Here is a 21,914-nt window from a genome sequence, read left to right on the forward strand (position 1 = left end):
TCGGCACCTCGAAGGTCCGAATCCGCGCGTCCCTCTGCCGCGGGACCGCAGTGCGCGGGGTCAGCGGGGGGAGCTCCGCGTCGGAGCATCCCTCCACAGCCGGGCCCGGCAGGTAGGCCCGCCCCGCGCCCGCAGCCCCGCACGGGGGGGCCGCTCCCCTCCGCCGGCGGTTGGGCGGAGCGCGGCGGCGCCAATGGGAGCGGGCGGGCGGCGCCAGGCGCGGGGGCGGCGGAGCCTCTCGGCGAACAAAGAGGGAGCGAGCGGCGCGGCGGGAGGGGAAGAGGGAGGCGGGGGAGCCGGCCATGCGGGGCCGCAGGTGAGGCGAGGACCCGGCAGCCCGGAGCGCTCCATGGCCGGCGGCTCGGGGTGAATGAGGCAGGCGAGGCGGGCATGGCGGGCGTCAGCTACTCGCCGCCCTGGTGGGTGAGCCTGCTGCACCGCCTGCCGCACCTCAGCCTGCGCTGGGAGCTCACCGCCGCCGACTTCCGCCCGGACGACGCCGAGTACCAGCAGGTGAGCGCGGCGCTCCGAGCGCGGTGCCGAGAAGGGGCCGCGTCCCCTCCGTCCGTGTGGGGGTAGGGGGCCGTCCCGTCCCATCCCGTCCTCTCTGTTCCCCGCCCGTCTGCGTTCCGTGCCCCGGGGCCGCCGGGTCGGAATCGCCCGAGGGTTCGGTGCCGCTCTGTTGGCCGCGTGGTTGCGATGATCGCGGAACCGCGCGCTCGGCTGTCATCTCGGAGCGGGGCTGCGGTGGCTCCGAGTCGCCTCTCAGAGCCGCGGCCGCCGGGATCGGTTGGCTGCACCATTTTGCTTTTGGAGAGGACTCGTGCCGTCCTGGAACCGCAGCCGCTGCTGCGGGAAAAAGGCTCCGGCCGTGAATGTGCGGGCGGTGCTGCGGCAAGAACGGCGATCGGAGCGAGGCGGGAGCGCGGCTTTGCGGGGTGATGCCGGTGCGGAACGCGGAGGCGATGTGCGGATGCTGAGAAACGTCTTTAAACCAATAACCGGAGCGGAGCACTGACCCGGCTGGAGCGTTTGGGGCTTCGTTGCGTGAACTTGCTGTGGTTCCCGTGGCCGAGGGGCTCAATATGGCCACGCGGGGCCGTGGGCCGCAGGCGGCCTGCTGTGCCCCATCCCTTTGGGGGGGGAGGGCTGCCCCTGGGCCGGGGGGCTGCGTGTGCTGTGTGAGCACAGAGCTCACAGCCGGCTGTGCTGTGTGACCTTTGGGTGCCCCGCAGGTGTGTGGATGTCACCTGGATGGCCCAAAACGCTCCTCGCAGCGCTTTGCAGTTGTGCTCAGATAATTTTACTGTAATCGCATTCGGACTTCTCCTCTCTCCTTCTCCTCTGTGTAGTGCAGTGCTGCCCTTCCTGCCATGCTGTTCAGGACTCCTCACGTGGCAGCCGATGGCCTTTTCAGTCTGAACATCAGCTCGAAAGCGAATGTCTTATCAAATCTCAACCCAAACGTCTGGTTTACTGCGGGGTCTGTCTTTAGGAGCACGATGTGAATTGCAGCTTTGCTGATTTCAGGGCTGGGGGGGGTGGCCGACAGCTCCAGCAATGCAGGCACTGTTATCAGTGCTTATATAACCGTGCTGCTGCGAGTTGGCACTGGAGTTTGTAGCCACATAGATTAATTCTAAGGCAGTGAAACAGGGCAGCTTAATCCGGGAGTGGGAACTGTAATGCTGAGCGCTCTCTCATGCTTCAAATTGTTCTGAATTCTGGCTTTTTCCATTTGCTTTATTATGAATTTGCATCCCCTGCTCTGCTTGCAGCTGGTGCTGGCATAGTTTCCCCTTCTCTTTAGGAATCTGTCACGTTATGGAGGCGGAACCATATAAAACCCTGAAAATAAGGCAGTCCACTTCTTGATTTAAATCCTGTTTATAGCTCTCTTCTTCAGAGGTCTCGCAAGTTGGCCCAGTTTGTGGTTGTATTTGTTTTCTACTCTGTTTGTGGTTGATGCCCTCGTTCTGAGGGCATGTGAGCTGTCAGTGCCCACGGTATGTGAGGTCACTGGGGGATGCTCGCTGGGAGCGTATGGGGATGGGAAAGGACAGAGCGTCCCTGGCTGCAGTAAGGAAGGATTACGTTTGCTAAATTGAAAACATCTTCAAGTTTCCATGACCTCAAGCCATAGAGTAGTTGGACGGCTGTCGTTAAATAGGCATACAGCAGGTCACTGTATCCATTCTCATTCTGATTCCACGTAAGGAAGGAAGCAGTGTGTCTTCTCTGGTTCTCAGGAGAAGGTTTCCCAGTCACGAGAGAGGGAAAACATTGCTTTCTTTATAAAGTACTGTTTCCTTTAGGATCGTCTTAGTGAAAGCCCACCCTCTCTGTGCTCGTGCTGTGATGGTAGTCTTTGAATTTTGGTAATATCAGTCACCATTTGAACAAAATATGTGACCCAGTGGCTTGGATGTGGGTTCTGTCCTGTCACCTGTTGGAGTGCCACGTGCTGTGGGTGAGGAGGGTACAGATGTACCAGGATGTAACCTCTACCTGTCAGGGATTACTGTAATGCCTGAGCCTCTATTCCACTGAAGCAGCAGACACGCTGTTGTCCCCTGAAACCTCTCTGAAGTGCGTGTAGTTCTTAGATAAGCACTCACTGTCTGTGTTTGAAATCAGATCTCTGTGTCTCCTGGGACTCTGGGCGGTGAGCACATCTGTGAGGACCCAGGCTTAACAGCAGTTCTGCTGCTCTGTCCCACACAGCCCCGTTCTACAAAGCAGTTACACTGCTGTGCACTGGCCCATATGGAGGCAGCCCCCCACAACCAGGGGGCTTCTTTTGTCCGAGAGCTCGAGGAGTGCTTGTGGTGATGCTGCCCCAAGGGCTAGGGTTGGTGCAGCTGGGGGCTTTGACCATGTACCTCCTTTACCTTGAGTTGCTCTCTGAAATGCCATCCCCTGGTATCATTTACTTCTTATCTTCTCCCACTGCGTATCATGTTGTGCTAGGTTAGAACACTGCGTGCAGCAGCAGAACAAATCCTCCCACCAGGACTGAATGGTTTCAGTGTATGTATATGCATGGCCTTCAGACGGCTGGCTTCCCTCGCAACAGTCTGAGGGCATCTTCCCTACCCAGGGGAAGGGAGGTGAGCTTCAGCCCAGGGTGAGCTGTGATCCCTCACATCTGGGGTTGATGTGCTGGGTGATCCCATCAGAGCTGCCTCCATGTGCTGCTCCGTAGAGCCTTCCATACACAGCAGCTCATCTCTCTAGTTCCTGCCCTCCCGTGAGTCACTGGGATTGAAGATATCTTGATATGAACAGTTTTGTTCTGGCTGTATTCTCATCTGAGTCATACTGCAGTGCTCTGCAAAGCCTTTTCATTGTGTAGTGAGTCACAAACTCTGGAGTGAAGGGAATGTAAAAATGGAGCACAGCCTGTGTTCCCTCTGACAGTTCTGGTTTCTGTGCCTTTTGCTGCTGAGCAGATAATGGCCATTGCAGCAGCACTGTCCACTTTCCCAATTAACTTGAATGGGAAATGAAGGTGTTCCTCAGGCTGCTGGTGTCACTAACTTAATCTGTTGTTTGTGCTTTATTGCACAGCACTGAGTTCACTTTATTTCTGAGAGTTGGTTAAGGTACTGCGGAGGTCACGTGCTGGAAGGTGCACAGTGGGTGTAGGGATAGTTGTTTGAGATGGGGGCCTTTGGTACCAGCAGGAAAGGAACCTAGAATGCTTCTCTGTAGCTCTTATGTCTCACTGTGAGCTGAGAAATGCTCTATAAACAGTGAAGAGAGACTAGATATGGTTTAGTGGCTTGTGGCAGCAATGGTAGCAGGAGGACAGTTGTGCTAGATGATCTTGTAGGTCCTTTCCAACCTTGTGATTCTATGGTTCTAAGGGGAAAAGAGGCTGCAAGAAGCTGAGCTGTGGAGTACTGGACTTAAACTTCTGCTCTTCTTAACTGTTGCAGAATGGTGAAGTTGACCTGAATCTGTGTAAATGTGGGCTCTGTGTGAAGCAGGCTAGAGGAGAGCAAAGCCCTCCAGCACATCTTTGAAGCTCTTTCCTTGCATCCCAGCAGCGCTGCTTCTGTTGCACACAGACAGGAGGTGCAGGGGCAGCTGAACGTGCATGGGGAAAAAGCCTGCATGACGGATTCCCACCAGTTCAGAAGCACGGCCATGCTGAAAGTAGCAAAGATAAGAACAGGGCTGTGCTCCAGTCCGCAGTTTTGAGATGGTCTATCTGACTGTGTCACCCAGGAGGTTCTTTGCATGCCCTGCTCGGTGCTGTTATGCAGTAGTATGTTTTTATCCCCTGATATATGTGCTGGGGGACCCAGCAGTGTGAAGGGCTGTGTAAACCCAAGGGCTCTGCCTTTTGTTGGCTTGCAGCCTCTCATCCATGTGTGTTTCAACGTGTAGGCAAGAGTTCAGCACGGAATGAATTCTGTCAGGTACTCGCTGGCTCTGTGAGGCTGTTTCCCTGCACATAACAGCTAATGTCGTCTTTGGAAGTATTTCTTGGCTGGGGAACCACGGTGAAGCCTGAACTGCCAAAAAACTTGGATTAGAGAGATTGTTTTAGAACTTCCTCTACTGTACTGGCGTCCTATTTCAATGCTGAAACCAAGAGTCTTTCTGTAAATTGGGAACATGTGTCTTAGTCAAAGTGGATGACGTGTTCTTGTCTAGTTGGCTCCCAGTCAGCGGGTAATGGGCCTTTCTGAAGGGGGGGGTCAGGCTGAAGGCTGCATTTGGGAACAGTTGGACCTCTTCCAAAGCCTGATCAGCATCCCGCTGCAGCATTCGTTTCTTCGCACTTTCAGAAAGGTTAGGTGACCCTGGTTAGCAGGATCCAATGTTTTCTAATTATGCTGAAGTCGCTTTCAGATTTTGAAGAACTAATGGTAAATCCCTGCTTCCCTTTTCTCATCAGTGTTGGTTGCATGAGTAACTGTGTGCTCATACATCAGCCCCACTCCGGTCTGTTTGATCTGAGGGAGCTGCAGCACAATGGCTGACCAAGAAATGTGGAACTGAGACAGTTTTTGATGGTTGATTTACTGAAGTAAGGCACAGAAAGGTTTCTGTATACCATACATCCAGTTGCACAGCAGCATATGGTATACAGACAGGGAAAGAAGTCAACCTCTGCCAGCTTTCTGTCTGCAGCCATACTTTTTTGCTGACCCATGCTGTGCTGCTACGTTTTCAGATGGTCTCCTGAGGGCTCACAGTTTCTGGAAACCCTGGCTGTGGATCGCTGCACTCTGCTCAGAGAGCAACATTTCTAAATGTATGGTTTTAGCAAACCTAAGTTTGCACAGAGGTAAAGGACGGCTTGGAGAAATGTGGAATGCATTGTAGGGGAAAGAGCTGAGAGTGTGCAGAGGGGGGAAACTGCTTTGTATGTGTCGAATCCTGAAAGTATTAATCCTGTGCAGAGAAGATGTTGCCAGCCCCGCTGAGCTTTCCAGTGCAAGGAAACCCTTATGCTGTGCCTGGCTTGGGCAGCATCGTGCTGCTCTCAGCTGCACCAGTGAAACCAGTGCTCAAACCATTGCTCTGCTCACGCAATGGGCAGCTGCTGGCACCTTGGCACTGAAACCACTTGTCCTGCTGAAGATCTTGTTGTTTTTTCTATGAGACCTGTGACTCCTGATGGTGTCTGAAGCACAAACAGTGTCGAGGTGGTGCATCCACCTCCTCCCAGTGCTGCAGGTGTGTTACGCTTGTGTGCACACAGGTGTCTGTTGGTTTGCAGCAAATACTGCTCAAGAACTTTCAATTCTGCCTTTGCTTTCAAAACAGAGTAAGCAGAAACAGCAAAAGCAGATGAGGTTCTCTGATATAGTTTGCCACCAAAACAATGCAGCTGCTTAGGAAGCTTCTCTTTGGTGTCTAGATACAAAGCCCGACCACTGGTGTTCTGCAGAAAGGACTATGGAAATCAAATAGTTCACTTCATCTTTTATTTTTCTCCTTGATTCTCAATGCTACTTTTTTTTTTTTTTTTTTTTTTTGGGGGGGGGGGGGGGGGGGGGTAGCAGAATCCACGCTCTTCCAGTTTCCAGTTAACAAAAAGCCTTTGTTCAAACGTTCATCCAGTAAAACAAGCGATGCTTCAAGCAGATGTTGGTGTGGAATTTATTGCTGCTTATTTTTCATTATTAGGGAAAGTGAGAAGTTCTCACCCAGAACATATCTCATTAGGCATGGCTGGAGATTAAGGGTGGAAGTCAGGTGCTTTCCTCTGTCTTAATCCCGAGGCTTTGAATGTGGATTAAGGGAGCTGCGCGCAACTCTTCTTTATCTCCCTCACTTGTATTTTGGATTAAATTTATTTTTGAACCTGTGAACAAAAATCTGTCAATTGAGAATGAGACGGACAAAGATTTGGTGCCTTTGTCACACTGTGTTTCTTGATGCAGCATCTTTGGTCAGCTGAAGGATGGGCACCTCCAGACCTCTGGCATCTTTCTTTCCTTCCCCCCCCCCCCTTTCCCTTTTATTTTCTTGCTCTTTCTTCCAGGACAAGGCTAACTTTCTACCTCTTTTCTGCTAGTTCCCACCCACCTGTACACTTAGTGGTGCAAAGCCCTTATAACTAAGCTCCTGATGACTGTCAGCTCTCCTCTGGTCTCTGTTTTGTCTTTTAGCAGTAAGCTTTCTACCAGCTACACTGAGATTTCCCATTCCCCTTGAGTGGGTAGGAGAACTTGGCTTGGTTTCAGCTGAGCGAGGTTCCCATCGCCGGGGGAAGGGCTATGGTGTCTGGGAATTTCTTTGCTGTGAGATTTGGGCAGGACTTGAGTAACCTTGAAACGTACCAGGATCGCCTTCTGGACTGAACTTCTTAAACCAGCTTGTGCTCTTGAGACGTGGATAAGGCTTAAAATACTTGGGGACGTACTGATGTGCTGGAAAAGTTGTCTCAAATAATTAAACACCCCGTAACTGCTGCCCTCTGAGCAAGGCTGTCTGCTGCTCGGTGTGCCATCCTGCTGCCTGCTCAGTGCAGATGATGATTAACAGGACAGGTGAACAAACGTCAAAGGAAGATTGAGGTCATGCAAGACTTGCTGTCCTGGGGATGCACTCGGATGACAGCCTAAAAAAAGTGGCTGAGAAAACTTGTTGCATGACTGCAGTGAGAAACCAGGAATTGGTTACATGTATCCCCAAATGAGAGAGAGCCTTAGCTGCACTGTGAAAGGGTCAGCAGGTACCCAGCAAATAGTCACTGTGAGGGCAGGGTGCTGCTGATGCTTTCTCCTCTTTCCTTGTCTTATCCTATGTATATGTTAAAAAAAGCCAAACCTGGGGCACTTTCACACTGTAAATTCTTTAATCTCAAGGTTTTTTTTCTTTAGATTTCTGATGGTGATCAACTTGTAGGTTTTCAAGTCTGTTCTCATCATGTGATCTTTGGTTAGCCGCAAATGTGTGTGCTCCTGTAAAGCAGTCATTTGTGTGTGCTTGGGGCTGCAGGGCTGTTATTCTCTTGCTGAAAGAGCAGAGGAGGGGGGGAAAGGTTAGCATGCAATGCATAGGTAGGGAGGTGGATGTAACTCAGTCCTGATACTTGTGTTGCTTCCCTTCTCTGTGCACTTGGAAATGATGGTAAGATTTAGAACAGCTTTTGCTTTTCCATGGCCCTGGGCTTGTTAGCTCTGGCAGATGTAGCTGTGCCAGGCTTCTTTGGAGTTACCAGTTGAGCAAGGAAGCATATTTTACTGCAGTGGTGAGAGCAGCCCTGCAACCAACGAGGGGAAGGAGCTGCCCTTCACCCTCATCCCTGGAGCTACAGCTCAGATTGAGGTTTCCTTGCTTAGAGTGCTATGGGCTGGCTCTGCCTGCTCAATCCCATAACAGTGCCACACGTGCATATGCACCAAAGTCCTTTGCAGTGTGAAATTAGGGATGAAAGATAGTGCTGATCAGTCCTGACAATGCCGGGCTTATTCCTGGATGGGGAGAATCTGGCATGTGGAGAATGGATGTTTCACAAATGTGCACCACATTCAGATGTGTTGTTATGCCAGTGCTGGTGTCTGTGCATGGGCACCCTTTTCAGTCTATAAAACGCCGCTGTTCATGCGGTGAATTTAAACAAGCCTGCTATTCAACACTGAAATTCAAAATAACTCCAAAACCCAAATGGAGGCACTTGAGTTGCATAATGGTGTCTGTTACAAGAGGGCTTGGGCAGATGATGTAATGCCCCTCAGATAAGGGCGGGCTGTGGGAGAGGAAGGGGGTCTGGGTACGGGTAATGGTAGCAGAGCTATCTGCCGGGTGTTAATTAGCCAGCTTGAGTAATCCCAAGGTCAATTGGGTTATAGTTGTGCATGTGGAAAAAAAAAAAAGACTTGTTGCTCAGTGCTGCCTGTTGTTTCTGGCAGTTATAATTGCTTTAGTGTCCATTGGCAGATTGATGGGCTTTGCTGTGCATTAGGCTTGCTGCTTGGGATGGGTTCTCCTGCAGCCTCACAAGGCTCCCGAGCTCCCAGTGAGGCTGGCTGTGGCTGCTGGGAGCACTGGGATGCAGTGTGCCTTCCCTTCTCATCGCTGCAATTGTGGCTCTTTGCATCTGGGCTCAGCCTGCAGCTCTGTTGTTTGAGCACTCATAACAGATGACTTTTACTGTTCCCGAGGCCTCCGGCAGTTTTGTGGTGTGTTGCTTTCCTTCCTCTAAGCTTATGTTGAACTATCCCTTCCTTGTATCCTTCACCCTAGGAGCAGCCCTTCCTCCTGTTGCTGTGTGCTGACACTGCCCCTGCACCCCTCTCTGGCTGCTGTAGGGGGGAGGGATGAGGCTGCTTCCCTGCCTGCTCCTCCACCCCCTTTCTCTCCTGTTTTACAGTATTCGCTCCAGGAAATGCTGAGAAAGTTGAGAGTGATGGAATTCATGAAATTCAAGCTGTGCTTCAATGGAAACGTGTTTTCAATTTCTGCCTCCTTGGGAGCCCGGCACTGAACTGCAATTGTTAGAGCTGGGGGTTGGGGCTGGGATGAATGGAAGTGATGGAGGCAGCACTCGGTGCATCGTGCACTGGACCTGGCTGCTCTCTTGCACTGCAGGGCTGCTGTGTGATTTGTGATGGCTGCATTCAGCTGTCCAGAAGGCCCAGGCCTCTTCCTGTGGAGTTCACTCTGGCTGTAAGGCCTGAGTGGCAGCAAGGTGCTGTGGTGGGATGTGACAGAGGGACCAGGAGCACAGAAAGCCCCTTTGAGTGTCCTGCTGACTTAAGGTGCAAATTAGAACAGTGACTTGAAAGCTTTTGGTAAAACTCATTAATTCATTCCTTCTTTAATTAGATGCCCAGCTACAGGCTTGTAATTCTCAGAGCCTAGGAGCAATTGTGACAAACTGTGCTGCATCAATGGCAGAACTCTGTGTTTTGGTAAACGCACCCCTAGTGAGCTCTTGGTTTGCTTTTGGAAGGGTAGAGCAATGAAGGAAGCAGCTGAGATGCTCGGTGTGTGACCTGCTGCGTCAGACCTGGTGGTGGGAATGGAGAGGAAATGCTGGAGCTGCCCTGCTGCTGTGCTGCTTTTTGGGGAAGGTGTCATCAGATAACTTCCAAGTGAAGATGGAGGGAGAGGAGATGTAATAACTTATGCAAATGTCTTCTAATCAAACCAGTTCCTTCTGGAGTTCTACTTTTCCAGTGAGAACCTAGCGAGCTGCTTGGTGGCTTTGCACACACAGCTTGTTTTGCTGTTTGGAATTGGGAAGCAGCTGAGTGTTCTAAAACAAAAAGTACCAGGTGCTTTTTCTTGAGTCTTCTTGGGCGTGAAAATGGACAGTACACTTGCATTGTGCTGTAATCTCTTCCTGTTTTTGAAAGGAGGAAGGAAACTTTGTTGTATGTGGTCTCAACAACACTTGTCTTGAGCCTGAGGAGAGAAGTCTGTACTTCTGATAATTTCGGAGAACTGGATGGGAGGTTAAAAATCCATCAGAGAAAGAGTTGTTGTTTCTACCCCCGTTGCAGCTCTACTTGTAGTTCAGATTGCTGAGTGCAGTGGTAGATCCTGAAAACAAGATCTCCGTGTAGCTTTGGACTGACAGGCTGTCAAGTGTGAGCAGTGCTGGAAGGCAGAGACCCAGAACAAGGCTGGGGTGGAGATAGTTGGCTGTCACTGTGCTTGGATAGACACGGTTAAAAAGATAGGATGTTTTCTTTTCTTCGGATCTGAACTTGAGTAGGGTGAAAGTCAATGCCTTGGACTGCCATGGACAGGAGTAATTACACAAGGCTACATCGGAGGTATTCATAACGACAAGTGTAAATGTACGTGTTCCCTTAAAAGGAAAACTTCTAATTAAATTAGGAGGCAGAAAAAAGAGAATCATCTGTGCTGATCTTTTTTTTTTTTTCTTTTCTTTTTTTTCTGACTGGATGTAGTGGAAAGCAGCACTAGCACATCCAGCGAGGACAGAATGATTTACTTGACACTCCTCCTGCAGCTAAACAGAGCCCTTTACTTTGGATGAGAGTGCGGTTCTCAAAATACCACGTAATGCTTCCTGTGTGCCTCGTGCTGTTTCCAAATGTGACCTATGTTTTCTGTGTCCTCCCATCCCTCCCTGCAGCCTGAGTTCATGCGGGTGTATGGGCTGAGCAGTGGAGCTGGTTGGGGCAGGGCTCCATCCCTGAGCTGAGGTCCGATTCTGTACGTGTGCAGGGAAGTTCCTGCAGATTGAACTACAGATGTGGAATCGGCCTGAGTAGGCAAGCTGATGACAGCAACCAGTTTACAGCATTGAAATAGCTTTTTGTTCCAGTAAGTATAACAAGGCAAAAGTCCTGGTTGACCTCAAGACCAGGACTTGGTGTGCTGATGGGCTTGCTTCTCCAAAACGTTGCGAACACCTTTAAATTAAAGGGTGAACTAAAGGTGATGACTGAAAATCCATCCAGTCCCATTGAGGAAACTCTCGCTGTGGACACAGTGCTTGAGGATGTGTTCCCAGTGCTGTGTGAGCAGGCAGCTCAGGGAGAGGCAGTGTGTTGGTAATGCTGGGAGCGTGCTGCTGAGGTGTAAGTAACGAGGCTGGACAGTTTACTGCAGCTCTGCTGTTTTTATTAGTGCAACTTTAGCCTCGGGCAGAGCGGAGGTTATGGGGGAAGGAGGAAGTGCTATGAACTTACATCCTCTCCCAACAGATGATGAGAAGCAAAGTATGGGGTTCTCCTTACCCTAATCCCCACTGGAGCGCTAATTCTTCTTGTTCCTGTACATCTTTCTTAACCCTGAAGTTCTTACTGAGGCAAGTGCTGCTGGGTCACATGCATGCCTCGCTCCAGTGCCCTTTCTTCTTCTTTGGTGTTTGCGTGGGTTCTGTTGGTGTCTGTTAAAATTCAGTTGCCTGCTGTTCATTTTTTCCTCCATAAAATATTGATTTCTGAGAATGCTGTTTGTCTTACTACAGTCCCTAAGTAAATTAAGTAACTATTTGCTAGCTATTGTGCTTTCTGCCTGTGACTGACCCACGTCTTCGTGTGTTCCCAGCGCTGAGGAGCGCTGCAGCTCAAGGCTGCCTGGTGTCTGAGTCTCTCTCTGCTGATGGCAGTGGAGCACAGCCAGAGAAGGTGTCCTCTGGGACCAGAACAGCAGCACATCGCGCAACTGAGGTGTGGTTCTGCAGGTATAACCCATGGGCAGGACTTTCAGCACTTAATAATTACATTAGGTTGATTTGTGCGGTCTTTGCGAAGAGTAACCTTGTTCACTTGGTGCAGTATATTAAGGGTTCTAAGAAGGAACCACTGACGTCTTAGCCCAGTTTGGTTCTTTCCTTCCTGCCCACAAATGGTACAACACATCTCTGATACCAAAACTAGCTGTGCAAGATTTCTACTTTGGAGATGTTCGCATCCTGCCTGTGCCTCACTGCTGCCTTCTGTAAGATGGGGAAACCCATCAGTCTGTTCTGGGCAAGCAGGTCTGAGTGCTCTGTGCAGCTGCATGCGGACTGGTCAGCAGAGAGCCTGCCTCCCATGTGCTGTAAGCATAAAGCCAATTCTTCAAGGGCTGACACTATTACATACAGCTTCTGCAAATGACAGTGTAACCTTTAGCTTAGTAACCAGAAAAGTGCCTTATTTGATTCCTGGTGTTAGAACCGGACTCTGCAGGCTGCCTGGGCTGCTCTCCTTGCTGTCTAACATGTAACTTCCAGCCAGCCCCTCTCCTTGTGCCCCTGCTAATAGCTCCTGAGCAGAGTTCTGCATTCCAGGCACGTTCTCATCCCGCCCTGCTCTCTCGGCCTGGGTTAGTCATGCATGTCAGTGTGTGTCAGATCTGCCTCTCTCTGCTCTCTGAATCCCTGCTTTATAAAAGACAGTAATCAACAAAAGGGTGGTTAAAGATGCAGAGCTTGGTTATAGGCTCTTGTCACCTCTTTCACTGTGATTGTTGGACTAAAGAGAGCGTTTTGAGCACAGTGAAAATTCCAGGGTCCTGGGAAAGTGGCTGGAGCCCCACTGTTCAACTGTGGGGCACTCACTAAAATTAGTGGGTGCCAGTGATGTGACCAAACCACCTGTTTTCTAGGAGAAGACTAAATGAAAGCTTAATGCTGTGCCATTCCTCACAGTCAAATTGTGCCTCTGGGAGTTACTGTTAGAGCTCCCTGTCACTGCACAGGGATTGTGTCATGTCTGTAAGAGTATGCAGCAAACTGCTTGGGTTCCTTTGCTTGCACGTCTTCCACCTGCAGGTATAATCTTGTGGCCACTTAATCACTTCCATAGCAACCAGCCTGTCATAAACAGGATTATGGTGCCTGTAAGGATGCAGGGCATGGAGAACCAAGGCAGGAAGTCTCTCCTCACTGTGAGATACCCTCACTGATGTGGGATAAGGAGGACTATGCAGAGAAGTGTGCGCTGGGAATGTTCTGCTTGCATGCTGAGCCTCATCATCAGGAGGTGGGAGGAGCACACGTGTGGTGGGAGATGAGTCCTTGAGCTGCCTCGGGAAGGTGAGCCCATGTGGTTGGCCAACCCAAGTAAACACCATGCAGGGCCCGAGGTGTAACTGCTGTGCCTCAGCCAGTGTGATTAAAATCTCAGAGGCACCAGGGGCATGTTGTGACCATCTAATTTTGTACCTGCCTTCTTCATACTCCCCTCCTGAGAGCATCCTAGGTTTCCCCACTCTGGGTGGGGTAAGATTATTCTGTTACAAAGTAGTGATTGCATTAATTCCATTAGTATTATCATAGAATGGCCTGGGTTGCAAAGGACCACAGTGATCATCCAGTTCCAACCCCCCTGCTATGTGCAGGGTCACCAACCAGCAGATCAGGCTGCCCGGAGCCACATCCAGCCTGGCCCTGAATGCCTGCAGGGATGGGGCATGCACAAACTATCTGAGCAACCCGTGCTCAGAGTTAAATTAAAATGCTGTCTGAGAACATGCTCCATCTTAATTTCTGTCTTTAGTTGAGCTTGAGTTGGCAGTTTCGCTGTTGAAGATGATGGAAGGAAGGAGAAAAATCAGAAGGTTCTTTCTTTAGCTTCTTTTAGCATTGAAGGCTGATCGTGTCCTGTGAGGTTCTTCTGCAGGCCATAAGGGAAAGTTCTGTGCGAGGTTCAGATTGGATATTAGGAAAACGTTCTCAGAGTGGTGATGCACTGGCTCAGGCTGCCCAGGGAGATGTGGGGTCACTGTGCCTGGAGGTGTTCCAGAACCACGGCTGTGTGGCACTGAGGGATGTGGTCTGTGGGGATGGGTTGATGGCTGGACTAGGTGACCTTAGTGGTCTTTTCCAACCTTTATCTTTACAAACGGAAGGAGAACTCATTTGCTTGCACACAGTTGTTGCTGGAGGTATTGTGGCCGGGTTTATGCTGCTTGGAATTAAATGAGAACAGTTACTGAGTGCTTTGTAAGAGTGTCTGAGCAAATGCCCTGCTCTGCTCTGTTTGTAGTTCATGCACTGCTTACTTTCATTCAGTAAAAGCTCCATGAAGCTACCGGAGTTGTTGCAGATATTTGCTTTGTCGCTTCAGGGAATCTTATCTCAGGGCTGCTCAAAACTCCTTTCTAGAGTATGGCTCTCACTTCTTGCAGTGTTTGGGTGATGTAACAAATGGTTTGATTGCTTCAGTGAGGCAAAAGTATTGCTTGGCTCTCTCCCAGCAGCTTTAACACCTGCTAAAAGGTTGAAGGATTCCAGGCAACTGCTGCCAACCCATCAGGGCTTTGAGAAGTCTCTTGTCAGAGATCCAGCATTTGGTATATGTTGGGAGTTGGATATAATTCCCCATTAATCTAATGCAGTTGGTCTGAGCAGTTCTAACTCTGCTGCTGCTCATACTATTTCTGTGTTGCTGGTGTGTTTAGGGAGCTGATGGGAGTTTGTGGCATGCGATTGTGATCACTGGTGTTGAGGTGAAAGAGGTGAGGTAGGCTTAGGAGGGCATGGCAGTCATTTTTGTAGCTTCAGAGAATCTCCAGTGGCTGTAGTTGTACTGTGGATGGGGTGGTCAGTGAGGTCATCCTCTGTCATACATGTTGCTTGGGAGATCCTGAGCAGCCCTGCTTGCAAAGTGGTGAATCCCACTTTGTGATAAGCTTCCAAAGTGGCAAATTGCTGATTGCCCAGGTGAGGACCCTTGGTGCTTCAGAAAAGCTGTTTTCAAATGCAGAGTAAATTGTGAAGAGAAATGTAGGTACGAACAGTGCAGGTTGAATCCAAAGAAGGCCATTAATCTGGCAGAAGACAACTGGCTGAAAGTCCACGCAGCCACAGAGTGAACTGGAAGACACCTAAGTTAAAAATAAAGGAGGAAGTGGTTGGCAAACAGGGAGTGAGGAACCAAGCCCCAATTCCTGGTGCAGATCTGATGAAAACGCATTTCAGGAAATGCAGCAGCCAGAAAAGCTGATGGTGTATTTCTATGTTCAGCATTGGGGAACCTGTAAGGTCAGAATGCTGACTGGATAGCAGCTGTTTGGCTGGAGTGCTCCTGGCTTGCTGTAGCTCTCCATGCAGAGAGAGAACCCATCTCAAGCGCTGGTTGTTAATCTAAAGGCAGCACTGAGAGGATGTGGCAGTAAGGCTTACAATATATCAAGCTAGAGATGAATCAAAAACAGCTCAGGACTATACTGAGAGAGGGGAGAAGCTTCAGTCGGTTGGGGTTATGAAAGCAAATGTACTTCCTTTTCATAGTTTTGTGCACAGTGAGCAGTGCTGCAGCTGCTGTCTGAGAGGAAGCTTCAGTGTGTTTAAATGTTCAAGGTCAAAAGCACAGAGCTGCTGAGTGCTGTTGGTGGGGGATGCAGCACTTCTGAAACGTGGGATGGGTGAGGCAAGGTCTTCGTGGAGAGATGGGGTAGCTCTGTATCACAAGTGTCCAGAGTAGCTTACGTTTCCCAGTGTAACACAATATGAATAACTGCAGAGGGTAAGCTGACCACAAGTGGGAAGCAAATTTGCAGTCAGTACCTTTGGCAAGATAGAGTTCCCTTTGAGGTTCTGGGGATCCCTCTTTCCATAGATGTACGCTGGCATTTGATGCACCCCTGCATCAGCAAACTGTGCATTGGACAGCCCTGGAGCACTGCTGCCAGGTGAAGGCACACCAGGACGATGCTATGGCAGCAGGGCTGATTCCTGCTGTCGTGGTACTAACACCCATTCTCCAGGCCCAGCCTAGAAGCAGTAGCTCCAGGTAACAGCCGCACAGCTCAGACAGCACAGAGGGACAAGATAGGGTGGCAGAAAGTAAAGAGGCACTGATCTACGGAGCTCCCAGCAGCTAAAGCTGCAGCAGAGCGTACAGGGCTTGAATTCCTGCCTTGAACACTGATCCGAGCTGCGCTCTGCTGTAAGGTAGGTGCTTTGCTGTAATGCCTTCCCCAGCTGTTGCTGCTATGAAAACAAATGTCAAAGGACTCCATTTCTGACAATGGCCCTCTCCGTCACAGGCGCTGCAGCGCTGAGAGCTGCTGGATTAGCATAGCAGGGGCGGCTCAAAGCAGCTGATAAGCGCTGAGCATTTCCTGCTGAAATTATGACCGAGTGACTTAGAATTCTGCTGCCTTGCACATTTTTCAATCCCTGACTTTATAGCCAAGCCCTGGCTGCCTCAATTGTCACCACATCCTCTTTTGCATCTGTAAATCGCAGGAGGATTTTTTGGTGTCCAAGTCTGCAGCGCATGCGGGTAGGGGTCATTAATAGGAAAGGTCACTTTGTTCTGGGAACTGTAAAGCATTACAGAATGCTTCCTTTCCTGTGCTGTGTTTTGGAAAAGTATTCTTCCCTATAACCCAGGAGAGCAGGGCGCTGTCAGATTCTGTTGGTGTGGTGTGTTGTTTTTTTTTCCCCTCATTGTTCAGGTGCTTAGCTGTGCTCCAAGAGAAGGTTCATCGTTGCCTTTTTCTTTACCAGTTGAACAAGCGCTTTGAAGTTTTGCTTTTAAAATAAATTAATAAATAAATAAGCAAGCTGCCTTGAGCTCCTGCAAGTCAATTCAAGCCAACTGACTTCAGCTTTATCTGGTTTTACACACAAGAGATAGCGTGGCTGTGCGCAGTCTCAACTTTGCTTTGTGGTTTTGTACAGCGCTCTGCACAACGCTCAGCACTGAAAAGCTGGATGTTGTTAATAGCATCGTCAAAGAGAGACTGATTGTTCTGAACTGCTGGGGGAGCAAGACCTGTGAGTATTGGAGAAGCAGCTTCCTGCGTCAGTTTGGAATAAATCCTTGCTGAAGACTTGCTCGTGTCTTCCTTGTTGCACGGTGTTCTTGTACAAGAGTGAAAGAAACTTCTGATAGTACTGTATTCCAACAAACCAGGAGTTATTTAAGATCAGATTTGGGCTTTAAGCACGCATGTTTATGTGTTTAGTCCTCTTCAGGCAAGACCTCAGTGGAAAAATAGTGCAAGACTGTGGCTTTCAGCACCATGTTATTTTGTGTAAATGGGACTTGAACATGAGGACCTGCATGGGGAATCCTAAAACTGATGCAACTCTCGCATCCTCAACCAACCGTGTGGCTTCAGCCCTTTAATTGTGCTTGTCTGAGGTGGAAGTTTGTGGCTTCTGAGGTCATTGTTACCCAGTCCCCAGCCAAGGGAAGGCAGGAGGGCATGTCTGGGTTGGTGGCATAACGCTCTGCCCCCAGGGCTGCCCAGGGATCACACAGAGATGCTGATCTGGTTGTGAGCTGCTTACAACACCGCGCAGAGGCAGGTCTGAAGTTACAGGATAACTCGCCCTGCTGCTGACCTGAGCTGTTCTGCTGGCTTGAGGCCAGGGTATCTGAGCTGTTGCAACCTAGAACAGCACCGAGCCCTAACCCAGGTATAAAACACAGCTTTCTTCTAATTATCTCACTGGTCTGGCTCGCTGTGCCTGCATACAAGGCAACATTGGATGTGGGTTGAAATGAAGGGCTGTATCAGTTCTGCAGGTGAACTCCCTGGTGTTTGAGTATTCTGTTGTGCAATATGTAACTTTAGTCTGCCACTGGGAAAACACTTCTACCAATCAGGTGAACCTGAGGCAGGAACAAAGTGCCCATGTGTCGTCATGCTTTGGCACTTAGTATGGTTAGGGTGCGTGTGGAAAAGCACAAAGCTTCGCACTGAGTCTCCCTTCTCGGGGTGTTGAATCAATGAGCAGAATTCTGGAGCCAGATAGAAGGTTCCTGGCTGACTCTCTCTTCTTGTGGTCCTATAGCTTTTTCTAAACTTCAGTGGTGGTTTTTTCATGGAGGAAAAATGCACTTCTGGGTTTAGGTTATAGATAAGCTGCTTCCTACTCTTTATGACTTCTTTCTCGTATGGAGTTGGAAACAATGCAGGGCTTGGAAAATTGATAGAACAAATCATTGCACCACCAGTGACAAGGGGCTTGTGATAATGCTTAATTTCTGGTTATTTCATGGCTGTGGAATTGTAGCTGAGCAGGGGATGTTGCTGTTAAATGAACCAGCGCACCCTTCTCCTTGCTTCTTTCTCCCCTTGCTTCTTTCTCCCCTTAAAGACCTTATTCTCCCTTACTTTAATGCTCTTGAGCTGTTCTGGCTGCCATTTGAGCACTTGATTTATATATTTTTATTTCCCCCTGCTTCTACAGCAATGGATTATGTGGGATTTGATGCTCTCATTGTGTGTGCACCTCCATACCAACGGCTACAGAGATGATGTGAAATCACACAGAGCCATGTGGTGCTAACACTGAAGGTCTGAGGTAGTGCTGTGATATCATTCTGCAGCTGGATGAGCAAGAATACCAATGATGGCTATCTCTAGCTCCCTGGGATTCAGCTGCGTGTCTGAAACACAGCAACAGCCCCCACCTTCCCTACACATTTCCCTGCTGTGAGTCTGTCTGTGTTTTGAAGCCCTTTGCTAAGGTGCACCTCTTTTAAAGAGTAATGAGGTTGAAAGCAAGATACAGGGCTGTGTGACCAGCTACAGCCCATCCATTTATCAGTGAAATTGTTTTCCAGTGCTGCATGCAGAGAGAAACTGTCAAGGCTGATAAATGTGCTCAAGCTTCTTCACTTCTTCATTCTCCCTAGAGCTCAGTTTCCAGGAAGAAATATTGATACCTAAAGTATTGGAGATAGTCATCAGGGACCAACCTGGAGTGCAGATGGGGCAGGAATATTTTATATGGGAGCTGGCTGGGTATGCAGTCAAAACAATAAACAGCTTATTTTGTTTTATGAAGATTTTACTTAACAAGAAAAGGGAAGGAACTGAACTTCATACATTGAAGTGTGTGGGAGGGGACATCCTTTCAGAATGTTTGGTGTGTTGGAGATAACGGCACCCTTCCTTTCATCAGTAGCCCTTTTTCTAAGTGCTTTTTGAATGCAATGCAGAGCCAGTATGTCGGGGGCTCTGGGCATCTTATTTCTGTGCTCTAGCTGAAATAGCTCTTCCTGCTGGAGCTGACATCGGAAACGAGCTGAGCTGCACATGCTGAACAAGAGGAAGGTGGGGAGTGTCTTGCTGGCAGGAAGCTTGTTAGTTCTGTTTATCTGTATGGCAGCTTGGGAATAGCTGGTTTTGAAATGCTATGGGTTTGGCATGTGGGAGCATTCACTGTTTTGTTATCTATGGAAGCCCATTGGGAAGAAGTGGTATTTTATGACTCAAAGCTTTATATGGAAACAAAAATCCCCCCCCTACCCACTTGCATAGAGAGATGTGCCTTAATCTGTGTGTATCCCAGCCAATGCCTGGGATATACAGATGGACATGCTTCATCTCCAGTCACATTGCTCTGTGGCAGTTAAAAATTATGCTGCTATTCCTGGGCTCCGTAGATGAAATTTCAATTTAACTTCAGAACCTCAGAGCCCTTGAATAGTCTGTTCTTGCAGTATCAGCATACGTGTCAATACTCGAGAGTTGTGTTATCTTAAAGATCATAAGGTACATTGATGCTTTTAAATGCTTTAGCCCAAAATGAAATATAAACTGACTTTTCCCCCTATTTAACCATTGTGAGAGTATTTTTTTCTCTAAAGGAGGAAATTTCTTAAGTACACATTGAAGTAATAAACATGTCTTAAAAATGAATGATGAGCTCTTCCTAAGCACAAACAGTACTGACAATCAGTGGGTGCTTTTTACTTACTTTGGAATGAGAGTAACTTCAGATTAGCAGTAGTTCTTGGGGATGGTTATGTTTTCCAGGAGGAAATTTGAACTTGAGGAATCACTTTAATGGAATTCCTTGGGTAGCAGCTTTCTCCCAGCACAACAGCTCTCCTTGGTGCAGGACAAATCGCTAGGGATGTGACAACAAGGAGGGAAGGCTAAGCCTAACTTGTCTAGTTGTCTGGAGATCAAATGCTCCATTGGAGTGATAGCCTGGGGAGCTGAAAGGGTCTTTGGTTCCTACAGCAGTGAATGATATGAAATACAGCTGCTTGAGTCCTGGGACATCAGAGCTTGTTTTGAGCTGACCTCCTATTAAAGGACTTGAAAAGACAGTTCCTCCGAGCCAGCTTGTCCAACTCGATTAGATTGTATCTGGAGCTTGATGGAATTTGTGGGCAAGATTATGAAAAGCACCATGACTGTCAGTGAGGTGAGCGGGCTTTTGAGGGAGAGCTCTCTGTGTATCCCAGAGGTGGTGCTTGTGAGGTCAGTTATGGTCAGCTGTGAGGTTGCCTTGGCTTTAGCTGCGTGTTCAGCGTTCTTGCTGTTATGCCATCGGTCTTACAAACACATGGGCTGTTTGGGATTTGTTTCCTGAACGTGATGTTTGCATTACTGTAGGACAGGCTTCAGTCTGTCCTGAAACAGGAGGTTTTTTTTCTCTGTTGTGGCTGTTACCAAAGTGGTCTTAGATCTTGGGATTATGGGAAAAGCTTTGATCACCAAGCACAAAAACAAAAATAGGTATGCTTGTTAGGTTGGAGTCATTTGCTGTGCTTTGTTTCTTCAGCAGGTCAGATTTGATAGATAACAATTCTGGATAGCCTACTTAAATAACAGTCTCAATATTTGTGAAGTTGATGTCAGTCAGACTTCCATCTGAGGATGTGAAGATTTTACAGCCTCTTGTAAGATGAGAGGAGAACCTCAATACCTCTTTTCTTAGGATCATAGAATGGCCTGGGCTTGAAAAGGACCACAATGATCATCTAGTTTCAACCCCCCTGCTATGTGCATCCTCACCCAGGATGGACGACTGCTAAGGTTTAGAGGCAGCTATGCTGCCTACAGCTGTGGGGCTGCACCAGTGTGTGTGGGGGTGAGGCAGCACTGCCAGAACTGCCCATGCTGTGTCCTGGGCATCTTCTCTTGCCCAACATCCAGCAGTGATGGTGGAGAAAGGGCAGAATAATCTCCAACACATTGCTATACAGCTGCATGTAAATGTGGAAGGCAATACTTTGCGGGGAGATCCCACTCATGGAAACTGTGCTTTGTACCTCTTTTCTGTGGCAGTAAAAGCAAGCTGATGCAGAAATAACAGCGATTTCCAAGCCTGAGAACGGTGCTCCTGTAAATGACTGTAAACCTTTTTTTGCTAAAGCTTTAAATAACCAAGAAATCTAATATTTAGCTGTCTGCTTATCAAACGTCTCCACACCTCATTTGGTTGTACTGAGCTCAAAGGAGCTAACAAAAGATGCGACAGACTTTCAAATGAAATTTTACTCTTGGTCCCTAAAATTTTTTTAAATGGTTCTGTACTTTTCTCTGGAAAGGAAGTGTGTGGGGAAGGTGCTGTATTTCTTTTTCTTTTTCTTTTTTTTTTTTCTCTTTCTTTATTGTCTTTTATTTTGTAAATGTCAGCATGGTCTTAGACTGTGGTACCAGACCCTTTTCTGTGGAGAAGCCAAGATTGGTTTGCTTTCCTGTTGTGACTCTTTTCTCCTTTGCTTTCTTAAGTTAATGGAGTGCAACACCTACAAGCACAGCACTGATGCTCGTGCTGCTTTTGAGAAGTATTAACACCTTCTGGGTGCCAGCACCGCTCCGACCTGCCAGACACCAGCACTGCTGCACATCTCACCCCATGCCTGTGCCTGCAGTTTCTTCCCACTGAGCCATGGAATGAAGCAGAACCTAGGGTTGCCTTACTGTGGTGTGGTTACCCTGCACAGACCCTGCCTGCCCTTCTCTTCTCGAGGTGCTGCTGCTTTGCTGTCTCTCCCTGATTGACCTCTGCTGGGGGCAGTGATCGATGCGTGCAGCGCTGAGGCAGTCGGTGCCTGTGCCTGTCACGCTCTGCTGTGGACTGGCAGCATCCCAGCCCCAGGCTCATTACTGTGCAGCTCTGGGAGAATGCTGAGCGTGAGCATCGGTGCGCTCAGCTCGCCAGATAACTCCTGAGGTGCCTTTCTTCCAGTCTGAAGCGTGCAACTCCTCCGCTGCTTCTTGTCTCCTTCCCTCTACCTCTCCTTTCCATCCCCCTGTGCTGCCTCGTGTTG

General features: G+C 48.9%; 1 protein-coding gene across 1 annotated transcript in view; it reads left to right on the top strand.

Moving 5' to 3' along the window:
- Window positions 1-390: 390 nt before the first annotated feature.
- The window catches only part of TTYH3 (tweety family member 3), a gene marked incomplete at both ends in the record, with an annotated part of 59,952 nt that continues 38,428 nt past the window's right edge, over window positions 391-21,914 (top strand). Inside the window, one exon of the mRNA XM_079543004.1 lies at window positions 391-513. Within this exon, the coding sequence (XP_079399130.1) occupies window positions 391-513 (123 nt within the window). The remainder of the gene's footprint in view (window positions 514-21,914) is intronic.

Source organism: Tetrao urogallus (assembly GCF_951394365.1).
Source record: "Tetrao urogallus genome assembly, chromosome: 15".
Classification (NCBI taxonomy): Eukaryota; Metazoa; Chordata; class Aves; order Galliformes; family Phasianidae; genus Tetrao; species Tetrao urogallus.